Source organism: Balaenoptera borealis (assembly GCF_965194805.1).
Source record: "Balaenoptera borealis genome assembly, chromosome: 11".
NCBI lineage: Eukaryota > Metazoa > Chordata > Mammalia > Artiodactyla > Balaenopteridae > Balaenoptera > Balaenoptera borealis.
In genome coordinates, this window is record NC_138868.1 from 44,784,066 (window position 1) to 44,797,253 (window position 13,188).

At 35.0% G+C, this 13,188-nt stretch overlaps 1 protein-coding gene across 6 annotated transcripts in view; it reads right to left on the minus strand.

The window, feature by feature from the left end:
- Positions 1-13,188, minus strand: part of USP47 (ubiquitin specific peptidase 47) — a 115,611-nt gene that overhangs the window by 21,373 nt on the left and 81,050 nt on the right. For all 6 annotated transcript variants that reach the window (XR_014231393.1, XM_082341404.1, XM_082341402.1 and 3 more), the window contains 9 exons: positions 13,087-13,182; positions 12,852-13,004; positions 10,004-10,171; positions 8,049-8,180; positions 7,526-7,602; positions 6,880-6,935; positions 4,719-4,831; positions 3,580-3,684; positions 932-1,139 (listed from right to left, as the gene is read on the minus strand). Coding sequence is in view for 5 of the 6 variants with exons in the window: in XM_082341404.1 (XP_082197530.1) it covers positions 932-1,139; positions 3,580-3,684; positions 4,719-4,831; positions 6,880-6,935; positions 7,526-7,602; positions 8,049-8,180; positions 10,004-10,171; positions 12,852-13,004; positions 13,087-13,182 (1,108 nt within the window). In the remaining variant the exon portion in view is untranslated. The remainder of the gene's footprint in view (positions 1-931; positions 1,140-3,579; positions 3,685-4,718; positions 4,832-6,879; positions 6,936-7,525; positions 7,603-8,048; positions 8,181-10,003; positions 10,172-12,851; positions 13,005-13,086; positions 13,183-13,188) is intronic.

The following is a 13,188-nucleotide window of genomic DNA, read 5'->3' on the forward strand; positions in this document are numbered from 1 at the left end:
TATCATAATTTTTACAGTCTAGTCCAAAAATAATCTGCAGGAACTTCCCTGGTGGCGCAGAGGTTAAGAATACGCCTGCCATTGCAGGGGACATGGGTTCGATCCCTGGTCCAGGAAGATCCCACATGCCGCAGAGCAACTAAGCCTGTGCGCCACAACTGAGCCTGCGCTCTAGAGCCCACAAGCCACAACTACTGAGCCCATGTGCCACAACTACTGAAGCTCGCGTGCCTAGAGCCTGTGCTCTGCAACAAGGGAAGCCACTGCAATAAGAAGCCCATGCACCGCAATGAAGAGTAGCCCTTGCTCGCCGCAACTAGAGAGCCTGCGTGCAGCAACGAAGACCCAACGCAGGCAAAAAAACAAAAACAAAAAATCTGCAAGAAAATGCTCCAAAGGGACTCTTTACAGATAGAGCGGAGTCTGACTAAAGGAGCTCTTGAAAGAATACCACACTTAATCTACTTTGGAAAGAAGAGCCTTCATAAAAAGGAGGTGTATAAGATCCACAGAAGAACAGAATTTGAGTTATGAAACCATGTCTTCAAGGAGACCCTGAAAAAGAGACTCTACTTCTGAGTCTTTATGGGAATATACCAGGGTCTTCTCTATAAAAAGAGAGAGGTAGAGGTAGAGGCTGGGGCAGGCGCAGAGGTAGGGAGGGAGGATGATTTAGTACTGGAGAAGAAAAATCCCACTGAAGATTATAAGCCAGAAGTTTTGTTGTTTGTTTCTTAAATTTTGTGTATAGCTTTTTGGAAAGTAATCTAGAACTTAATTCCAGGTTTGTTGCTGACTACTTCCCAACCTATCAGAATTATTCTACATTTTAAGAACATGTAAAAAATTTAAAAATAATTTCTACAAACAAAAAACTTTCTTAGGAAAATTTTAAGTCCTTTACAACTCAAAATACCATGAAATTCCTTACCTCCGGGTTTGTAAGACTGGAAAACCTGATCGGGTCTTCTTGTCTCCAACAGCAGATCAAACATGTATGTTGACTTGACTCCACCCAGTAAAAGTCCCATTGGCGTATCTTCTTCTCCTTCATATGATCGTTCAAGATAATCATGAAACTCATCATATTTAACAAGACGACAGCAATCCATAGGTATTACCTCTTCTAAATCCATCATCTAAAAGAATATAACACCCGAGGAAAAAGAAAAAAATATATATAGTATTGATATTTTAGTCTGATGTGTAACTGTACTAACAATAGGTCCTAACAAACAATAAAATCCATATATTTATGATCTGCATCAAAGCTCAAAGGCACGACTTAAAGGGTATTTTAAAATAACCATAGTTCATTATCCCTCAAATTATACGACCTATGCACTAACATATTTTAAAGACTTTTTTGTTTTTACAAAAGTTAACATTCTAAACTTTAGATGTACTCAAAATTAATGCACTGTAAGCTATTGCTTTATAACCACTAAGCTGGAAACATAAGGGGAAAACAACCAACCAGAACATGCATCTTTTGTTATCTTAATCCAATTTGGAGAAAAACTGGTAATTAATGCATCTAGTAACGATCTTCCTTAGCACAGGAGGACAGCATGCCTTGTAGAGCCACCACAAAGGCCATAGCTTCTATGTCTCCCAAGTGCTACCCGACTCCTCTCTGAACCATCCCCTTCAATCTTAGCCTCCGGAACACCAACAAATTGAGCACAAGAATTTCTATCAAAAATTTTCCCTCTAGTACAAGTCACTAGTAGATGGCATACCCTGGATGCAACATCACTTTAAGTGGGAGCTGAACCTCCTGGAGAAACATAGTAGGATTGCTTAGAAGTATTCAATACTCATCTGAGGTTTGTGATTACAACTTTAAAGAAAGCATTACTGTAAGCCTTGGTATGTCCGCATTGCCCTCTACTCCTCCATCCCTCACTTCCCACAAATGGAGCTTTATTTTTCTTACATAAGATCGATTTATTTCTCTTTTCTATTTCACTCTTTACATTTGTGAGCTTAAACTTTCTATTTTTTAAGACAAGATTTTTTCTTCCTACATTAAAAACTGATGGAATATAAACTACCCTTAGTGCTATCACTGATTGACCTTACTGTGTAAAACTGTTTAGTTAAGACATTTTCTCCATTTTAGTTTAATTTGGTTTCACTATTGTTTTGCTTGCAGTCCACCAATATGTTTAAAGGATTTTTACTTTCATCAGGTGAACCCAGAGCCATTCATCCATTTTATTATTTGTTCATTCATTTATTCATTCACATACCCATCCAATTTTGACTCTCCTGTTTATCAGGCAAAAGTAGTGGAAATGCAACTGTGAACAAAACCAGAACACTCTTCACCCTTGTAAGTGCTTACGGTTTAGTGAGGGACATTAATTAATTAAAATAGTCACACAAATGTAAATTTTCAATACTGATAAAGTGCTATGAAAGACCAGGTACGCAATACAAGTTCTCAAACTGTGTGTGTCTAAAAACCACTTGAGGTACCTGTTTAAAATGCATAATCCCAGGTGTCAAAACATAAGTTCAGATTCATTTGCAGGAATTAGTTTTTTAATAGGAATGTGATTCTGGTGCAGGTTGTGCTGGATCACACTTTGAGAAACAATGCCGGCTATCTTGTGAGTTATTTTTACTTCTTTCATTGGTTCTACATATAATTATAAATGAAATGATGTAGTATGCAATTTTTTCTCTAGGTAATGACTGTTTAACTTTAGTCAAATGATGTTAATGTTTACATGGAAAGGGCAAAATATTTTGTCAAGTATAACAGATGACATTTAGAATAATCTGGTTAAAAAATGCTTCTTTTTCTATTTGCCTTTCAAAACCCACTTAGAAATTTGCATTATTCTTAGAATCAAATGCAAACTTCTATTCTTACACAGCCTTTAATTTCATTTTATGTGACTCTATTCTCATTCAAGATGATCTAAACACAATGCTCCTTTTTTCAGCTTCTTGATCATGTACTTCCTCACCTCAGTTTTTACACATGCTGTTACCTCTACTTAAAATACTCTTCCCCAACTTCTTGCACAGCTGTCTCCTCACGGTTTAAGTCTCAGATTAAATAACCTTAATATACTACTGAATTACTTTATAGCATCTAATAAGATATTTGCAAACTGTGGTGTTTAAATATTTTTTGTCTGTTTTTTTCCCCAGTGGGATTGTAAACTCCAAGAAGGCAGTGAGCCTGTTTTGCTCACTCTGGTACCTCTAACACCTCATGTGGTCTTGTTCACTCAAGTTCTCTAATGCATCATATAGTAGACACTCAATAAATATCTGCTAAATGAATATAAAGAATAAATAAATATTTTTGTTTCTAATTCTATTTCTGAGTTTTAGAAAGCTTTAACTGGCTTTCGGAGTGAGAAAGTTCTCAAAAGCAATGGACCACATTCCAGAGAAGAGGTGTAAACTATACTCTTTAAGAGACATAGGATTTAAGTGGGCTATCAAAGCTACTGCAAGTGCTTATATTACTACTGACTATAATAAAAACTTGGGAAAATGTTAATACTGTTACGTAAAATATCAATAATTAAATGCCAACAGTGCAATTAAACATACCTTATAAGCCATTTCTACTGCTTCCTTTAATGTCTTATCCTTATGAACCTCCAATTTATTTTCCATCATCACTTGTTTCACAGGATGTAAACAGAATAATTTTATCTAGAAAATGTAAATGTAAAATATCATCATTAACTCAACAGGTCATAAGTCAAACTTACTTCTTTTGTAGACAGTATTTTTTCCTAATAGTCAAAATATTATAATTAAAAAAAAACATATTGGGATCATTCTCCCTGTCTATTTATCTCACTTAATAATTGATACTGTCTCATGTTATAAAAAAATTCAAAATCATTAATTTTAACAACTGTATGTTTCTTTATAAGCATGTATCACAATTTACGTAATCACTCTCCTACTGATATATATTCAAGTTGTTTCCAATTTTTCCCTAATTTGGAAAATACTGTGGAGAATGTCTTCGTGGTCAAAATTTTTACTGCATCTGTCATTATCTCATTAGGTAATATTTTCTTGAGATAATTATATAAAAGAATATGAATTTGCTTAAGGCTCTTGATAAATCCTACTCAAATTCTAGGCAGAAAGGTTTTATCAGTTTATACTTGTAGCAGAATGTTACAATGTTCATCTCATTGTAACCTCACCAGCACTGAGCATTATCACTACGTTACTGGCTTTTGGTTTTTTTAAAATAAATTTATTCATTTATTTTTGGCTGCATTGGGTCTTCGCTGCTGAATGTGGGCTTCTCACTGCGGTGGTCTCTCCCGCTGCAGAGCACGGGCCCTAGGCACGCGGGCCCCAGCAGCTGTGGCACACGGGCTCAGCAGTTGTGGCTCACCGGCTCCAGAGCACAGGCCCAGCAGCCGTGGTGCACGGGCCCAGCTGCTCCGCAGCATGTGGGATCCCCCCGGACCAGGGATCAAACCCGCGTCCCCTGCATTGGCAGGCAGACCCCCAACCACTGCGCCATCAGGGAAGCCCATGCTACTGGTTTTTTATGCATAAAATGAAATCACTTTACCTCAGTAATATAGTTGGTTACACTGTTTAATGATCATGATGGCATAACTATCTACAGAATCAACTCAATGAGTCAGTGATGAGAACTGCAGTTAAGCAAAGTTCAATAGCACTTTTTAATTAAAAGTAAAATTAGGAAATCTAACCTTGCATGTATTGCGCTCAATTTCTCGTTGCCTCTTTTCTTGTTCTTCCAATTCTCTCTCTCTCTGCACCAAATTTTTAATATGTTCTGGATATTCATCTACTTCTAGAAATTCTATTAATAGTAAAAACAGGGTAAAACAGTGCCACTGAGATTGAGCTTCCTTTATTTAATTTTGTTCTACTATGTTCCCAGAGTATACACTTCTACTATAGCTGTTATCAAAATATATCTCAATTACATCAATCTTTCAACTTGCAACATGAGCTTCTTCCAGGCAAGGGTGAAGAGGTAGTTGATAATGACACATGGTTAGGTCTCAAAAAAGCCATATCTTTATCTGTATACCTCTTGGCTCCAGACAACTCTGGTATGTAAATTAAGATTTTTAGAATGAAAAAGCCTCCCTTAAACTTGAAAATAAAAGCACTTCTGATTTCAAATAGTGCTATCACCATCAAATTGTGTAACCCTGGGCAAGTTTACTTCTCCAGACCTTGGTTTCTTCAGCTTATTAACAGCACCTTACCACATAGAGTTATTACCTGGGATATAAGGAAATGTAATAAATACTGTTGATGCTCTACTACTACAAATGGTATTTATTTGTTTATTATTATTCACTAATATGATTCTTTCCTTTGTTCTCAAAGTAGTCTTTTAGCTGCCTTCTAATCAAAGAACTTCATATGTAACTCAAAGTATTCGAAGTGACAGTATGAGACTATAACACTGCTTAATAAAGCCAATGATTGTTAGGCATTAAACAAGGAGAACAATTTACATTTAAAAAAAATCATGCCTCTGTGGAAGGTAAAAATCCACTGTTTACAGAAATGAGCTCTAATTTTAAAAATATTCCATATCATATATACAGTGCCCCCTGGTGCTTCATCACAAAACTAGAGGATAAAGATAAAACGGGGATAAAACGGGGAACGGATAAAAGAAAGCTGAGTTACTGCACTACATGAAATATCTGGAATGCTGGGTGCCACAGAGGATACACAAACTATAAACCTGGCTCTGCCTCCAGGTAGCTATGACCTTGGACAAATTACTCTTTAGGGTATAGTTTCATTATGTGTAAAGTAAGAATGAATACTTCTACTTTGAAATCTCTGTTCTGAAATGACTTATTATAATTTCCTTTTTTCTTTCCTATAATTACACAGTAAATTATTGAACAGCCTCTATATGACAGACCCTGGATTATATCATTGGTGAAAAGATAAATAAGTCCTAAGCCTTGCACCAACTGAATTCACAGTCTGATGAGAGTTTACGAAAATGTAAACAAAAACATTTGACTGCTTTAAATAGATTTACTCATAGTATAGTAGTTTCTAAACAAAGGAAATATATTGAAATCAAAGACAATGATTATATTAATTGTGAAAAGAATATGAGCAAACACATCACCTGTGTATATATCGTATGTACACACACACATACACACGCTTTACACACCTATGTGCAAATACTGTCTCTGTCACAATCAGAGTTAGCAAGAAAACACAGGAACTGTAATTTTTTGAAGTAGCAGTTACGAAAGGAAAAAAGAAAGGCAAATCCACACGCTTTGTATACAGGATTATTTTTAGGATTCTTAATAAAATTAAAATCTAATAAAGGATGCATACTCGACTCATAAAACTTTACTTGCTTTTAAAGCAAATAAGCAAAGATGTTTAACTCTAGTACGATACTAAATGCTTAAAATTTTATCTCATTTAATTTTTTATAATAATCCTATAAAATACGATAATTATTCCCATTTTACATGTGTGGAAAGTAAGTCTTAGAAAAGTTAAATAACTTGTTCTGGGACAGGCAGATGGTGAGTTATGCCTGCTACACAGATCTGGAGACTATCATCACTGCACCAAACTACATATAATACAATGTTACTGCAAATAAATATCCAACGTACACAACACAGAGTAAGTTTTGTCTCTTAGTGTATTAAAAAACAGTTCAACTTTTTTCCAAGTGCTTTTACCAGTTGGTATTATCTCATAACAGTCTTTATGATTAATTCTTCCACACATAAAAAAATTTAATTGTCCTATCATTTAAAAGTAGTTATTTGGGTTTATAAAACTTGCAAAAAAACTGGTTTATAACACAGACTAAAATCAAGTAACTATATGTCAACATACTTGCATTTCTTGCTGGGTCCTTCAGTCTATATATCAGCATATATGCATTTGTGGAGCTAGTAAAATATAAAAAAGATTAATAGGGACAAAAAGTAGATTGTAAAGATTGCATTTCTAGCATCAAATATTTATTTTAAATAGTAGTATTTTGTTGTTTCAAACAATTAGAAAATCATGTAGCTGTTCTTGTACAGGTTCAGATTTAAACATTCTTGAAAAAAAAGGAGACTACTTTGCTTTTACTGACATATGTATGAGAAAATCCCATATCTTTTCTTGGTAATGTAGTAAAATCTTCAAAAAACCTTTGTCCTAGAATGAGTACTACAGGTAAGTCAGGAGTCAGCAAATTTTTTCTGGAAAAGGGCCAGATAGTAAAAGCCATAGGCTTTGTGAGCTATTCTGTGTGTGCTAAAATTACTTAACTCTGCTGTTGTGTGGGAAAAGATCAACATACAATATTTAAACAAATGAGTATGATGGTGTTCCAATAAAACTTTATTTCCAAAAATTGAAGGCAGGCTGAATTTGGCCCATAGGTTATAGTTTGTTGACCCTTGGGTTAAATCCTTTTAGTGATAAAAAAATGTTGAAAAGCTGTAATTAATTCTAATTTATAAACAGTAAAAATTAGGAAGTTATTTACCTTGCAAAAGCACTGGAGTAATATCCTCTGCTTCCTGAAGATCCACCATGTGTTTTCTTAATGTCCTCTTGTGTTATCTAAAAAGTTGTTACATTACTTACTTTTTTGGTAAGATCTATAACACCATTATCTTTATGTCAATATGTAACCCAAGTTTTAACCTCAGAGTTAAATGGACCACACAGATACCAGTTCACAAAATGTAATCATAATCAGTGGCTACTAAAGGCCAATCTTTTCTAGTGCTCTTAAATAGATAGCCGGTGTGAAGGCTCAGGGCAAGAAGAAAACTGGGAGTCTAGCTCTGCAAACACTCAGCAAGCCCAAAATAAAACAAAACAAAGAAACAAAGGAAATTTACTGAAAACAAAAACAAAAGAATGACATCTGGTATGTGTTAATGATTTGGTATGCTTCACTGGAGAGACTGAGTCTCACATTTTTAATAAACCCTGCTGTTGATGAGAAACATCCCTACTCCTGTCTTTCAGAATAATAATCTTAAAAAAAAATCCCTCCTTACCCTGCTGACATGTTGATCATTGAAGCTGTACCACTGCTCATCATTGAATGACTTTATACAAGCATAGTAATGACCACCAGCAGCACTCCCTGAATGAACCATAACCGAGAAGAGCTCATAGATCAAAGAATTCTAAAGAAAAGAATAAAAGTAACTCAGCACAGAGGAAAAACACAAAACCCTAATTTGTATATTTCCTATTCTCTACTAAAACACAGCAAAGTAACATGTTAGTTGTCCTATGTATTTATGGCAAGTCAACTTTTCTCTAAGATCATTAAAATGGTAATTCACCACATAATTTTACATACATATATATTTTATATATATGAAACCACAAGTTTCATTCAGTGTATTCCTTCACATTTTAATTATGCTATAACCTCTAGAACAATGCATAACTGAAATACAAATTTATATATTTATGTAAAAAGAAAATAATAGTCTGAAATTTTAGGAGGTGTTAAACACGAGACCATTCTGATATGCACATCAAAATCAATAAATCCCAAATAACATTTTTTAAAATCCAAATAAGATTCCACTTCCTTTATAAAAAGAGCTAAGGTATATAATTATTTTGAACATCTTCTAATGTATTTATGTAATATCTGTGATATAGTGATCTATTGATTTGATATCTCTCAGGTATGCAAAGCTGGTTCAACATTAGAAAAATCAACCTATGTAAACCAGGCTAAAGAAGAAAAGTTACATCATCTTACCAATTGAACCCAGAAACAACATTTGACAAAATCCAAACCCATTCATGATAAAGACTCTCAACAAACTAGGAAGAGAGGAACCTCCTCAAATTGATAAAGAACATCTATAAAAAACCTAGACCCAATACCATACTTAATGGCAAGAGACCGAATACTTTCCTCCTGAGATTGGGAATAAGGCAAGAGCGTCCTCTCTCACCACTCCTATTCAACATTGTATGGGAAATCCTATCCACTGGAATAAGATAAGGAAAACAAAAAAAAAGATAGACATAATTGTCTATGTAGAAAAACAGGTTGGGGGTTGGATTTAGGTCTTGGGCCACAGTTTTCCAACTCTTGTTTGAAGGCAATGTTCTTTACACTAAGTTATAATGTATCCACTACATTATTCATCACATAGCAATCCACACCTCATGTGTCTGCCCTGAAAGAAACAGATAATTTTAAAAGGTAAAGGGTAGTGGTAATGGTGGTGAGAATAATGGTCTTGATCTAAAAACAGATTTATGCAAGTGAAACTCCATTCTTAAATACTGCCTAAAAAAAACCCTATATTTAATACGACTCTGTAAGACTTGAGCTAGTGATCAGTCTTCACACTGGTGATTAATTATTCACACCATGTTCAAGACATCTGATCTGTAATTCTCCCCTCAATAAAGCAAATTATACAAATGTGAAAGAAATGGTTTGATAAAATCTTAAAAATCACTGACCTAGTAACAAAAAAATTCTATCCAGTCTTGTAGTTTCCAAATGATAATCCATGGAATTGTATCATTTTTTGAAGTCCCTTAAGGGCTGTCATAGGGGAGGGGAGGAAAACTGAGGGGTCCCCTACCTAAAAAAGATTAGTTCTCTTATTGTTTCAGAAAGGGTCCCATAGCCATAACTTTTTAAATTAACAGATCTAGTCTAATGCTTTCATTCTGCTATATGAGAAAACTCTGATATTAGAGGCTTGCTACTACTTTAAAGGCAAAATGAAGTGTTTCCTCACTACTAGGCACCCTTTCCACACCACCACTCAGCTTGCTTCAGAGGTACAGTTCAGCCTCTCAGAAATTAATGCTCCCACCTGTGAGTAGTTTTTTCTGAAGTTTAATTATGACCACATGTATGCATAAAAATAGTAGCAATTAAACTTCTTTTAAAGAGAATTATATAGCAGCTCAGAGATTACCTTACTCTCTCTTTCAACTAAAAACCACAAATTACAAAAAGTACCTTTTCAAGCCCAGGTTTTGGAATCTTTTCAGTTCCACTATTGCTTTCAAGGCAGATCCCTTCATCAACACCATCATCATTGGAGAAATCATTACTCATTTGATCACTGTGACAACTGCCTTCATTTTCTGCTCCACTGTCAGTGCAACTTTCAGTCTGAGGAGATTTCTTAATAAAACATAATTATCTTACAATTATAAGCTAAATTAAGGGAAAATATAAACCTTTCAATCTATATGCTGCTTTTCCCACATAATTTACGATGCTATTGTTAATAAAAATACTTATTCTACTTTAAGCAAATTTATTTTCTCTTAAAAAGTGAGACCTTAAATAAAATTAAACAAAAGTGTATTTTAAAAGCATTTCTATTAACAACCTTAAAATTCTAATACAACAAATTAGTGATTCAGAATTGTATTAAACCCCATTTATGTTTACAGCTGCAAAGTAACAATATGAAATTACCATTTCTTTCATCAAAAACCATAAAAGCAGAGAACTTAAGCTCCAAAACGAGCTTCTGTTGTTCTCAAATCCCAAAAGAATATCATCTCCCGGCTTCCCTGGTGGCGCAGTGGTAGAGAGTCTGCCTGCCAATGCAGGGGACATGGGTTCGAGCCCTGGTCTGAGAGGATCCCACATGCTGCGAAGCGACTAGGCCCATGAGCCACAATTGCTGAGCCTGTGCGTCTGGAGCCTGTGCTCCACAACAAGAGAGGCCGCGATAGTGAGAAGGCCCGCGCACCACGATGAAGAGTGGCCCCCACTTGCCGCAACTAGAGAAAGCCCTTGCACAGAAACGAAGACCCAACACAGCCATAAATAAATAAATAAATAAATAAATATTTAAAAAAAAAAAGAGTATCATCTCCGTTCTTGAACAAAAAGTTCAATTCAGTTTATCACTATGCTAGGTATTACAGACAATTAGAAAGAAAAACAAGACACTGTATCTATCCTCAAGAACTTTACACTCCAGTTAAGGAGGTGGAAATGTAACAACAATAAATAATACTTTTCCATGCTTTTATGATTTTTAAGTCTCTTTCAGACAAATTTAATTTAAAGAATTCTTCCTAGAAATCCTCAAACAACTCTTTCCTCCCTTTTCCTTTAATATTTTATTTTATTTTTAAAATTTATTTATTTTATTTATTTTTGACTGTGTTGGGTCTTCATTGCTGCGTGCAGGCTTTCTCTAGTTGCGGCGAGCGGGGGCTACTTTTCGTTGAGGTGCGCAGGCTTCTCTCTTGTTGCAGAGCATGGGCTCTAGGCCTGTGGGCTTCAGTAGTTGTGGCACGTGGCGCACAGGCTTAGTTGCTCCGTGGCATGTGGGATCAATCTTCCCGGATCAGGGCTTGAACCTGTGTCCCCTGCATTGGCAGGCAGATTCTTAACCACTGCGCCACCAGGGAAGCCCCTCCTTTAATATTTTAAATACATAGTTTGAAAATTCTTCTCTAAGATGTAGGCACTTGATATGTTTAAGGCATTGCCTAGAAGTTCTTGAATTAACCAAGCAATATGTAGTAAGTACCAACTTCTTGCCAAGAACTTTGCTGTAAGAACTGCACCTAACACATAGTCTTCATCCCTCAAGAAAGTATGGTTCAAGGAAAAATGGAGGTGAAAAGCAACTTGAGAATTCTACACAAAGTCCAAAGAGATCATCCCTGAAACTCCTTTTAACTAAGCCAGAACATCTTCTCTTCTTCCAAGAAATGGACCTAGAACTTCCTAAAAGTTCTGGTCAAACTTTGTATCTCACTTTTCTTCCCTTGGAAAAGACTTCCCTTTACAAGAAATACATTAGGAATATACAGAAGACCCATCTAATACTCATCTCTGAGTAGGAATCTCCTTTGAAAGTTTGGTATACTTTGGACAGACTTCCTAGCTTAAGCACAAGTGTTTGAGATATTATTTCAAATTAAACCTTTCAGAGACTGTTACCTGGTCACAGGTACCATTCAATGAACATTTACTTTATCTAAGGCAATCTCATCTTATGAAAGCTATGAAAAGCAATTATCATCCTTACTTTACAGACAAGGAAAGTAAGGCTCAGAAAACATTTGCCACTTAGTACTTAAGAGCATAAATAAAACTTGAGAATGTTTAAAATTATTTTTAAGCCTCTGGGAAAAGGCATTTTTAACTATTGTGATGAATTCCAATCAGAAAAAAATACTTCATGGCAGTTTTGAGAATAAGAAAGATTTATCACTCTGTAACAACTATGTTAAGTGATTGTAAATATTGCCAATAATTAAATCAGAAGAGTTTCCAAGAGAACAGAGTGGGACATTATGAATCTTTTACTGGATAAGGATAGAGGAACCAGAGAATTGGGGGAGGTCAATGAGTGGAAGAAATTAATGAGCTTTATGTGTGCCCTCAAAGTTCCATTCTCAAACTATATTTAAATAGTTTTAAATTTTTTATTTTAAAAGTTTTAATTAAAAAAGAAACACAGAAAAATATCTTTATTACCTAGCTTTCTAACCTAGACAATTTAAGAGCTGGTAAACCTTAAGGGAGAATAACCCAGCAACCTTAATGCTTGAAAAAGACACTAAGACAAAACAAGAAATTATGGCCATACTACCCAGTTTGCTCGTTCATTCAATATATCTGTTCTGTGTTTATCATGTGCCAGAAACACAAGTGCAGCCCATCTCTAGACTGGTACGTTTCAATAACTAAGAAAGTTATGAAACATAAGATTATCACTCAAATTAAAGAAATAATTCCAGAATTTAATATCCTTTTTGTCTTTTCAAAGAATATCACAAGTTACTCTGATCAAAGAAGAATATCTGAAGTATAATTTATAAGTATTTACCTCATCTTCAACATCAATAAATGTACTCATGTCTAGTTCCTCGGGAAATGTCATCCGATCATTCAATTTAATCCTGTGCATGGTTGTATAATCAAAATCAAACCTTTTCAGTTGTAAGGTCAGCAGATAAGGGAAATGCAAAAACCGAAGACCCTAAAAAAAAAAGTGGGGGGAATCTATTGAATATTGAATATTATCTCAGATAATTAAGTATTAATTTCTAAATGGCATCTACCTTTCGTGCATCACACTTCTTCTTACAACGTTCACAAAAATATTGATTTGGGCCATCCAGGATCTCTGGCTGAATAAATGCATGCAATGCTTCCTCCTAGTT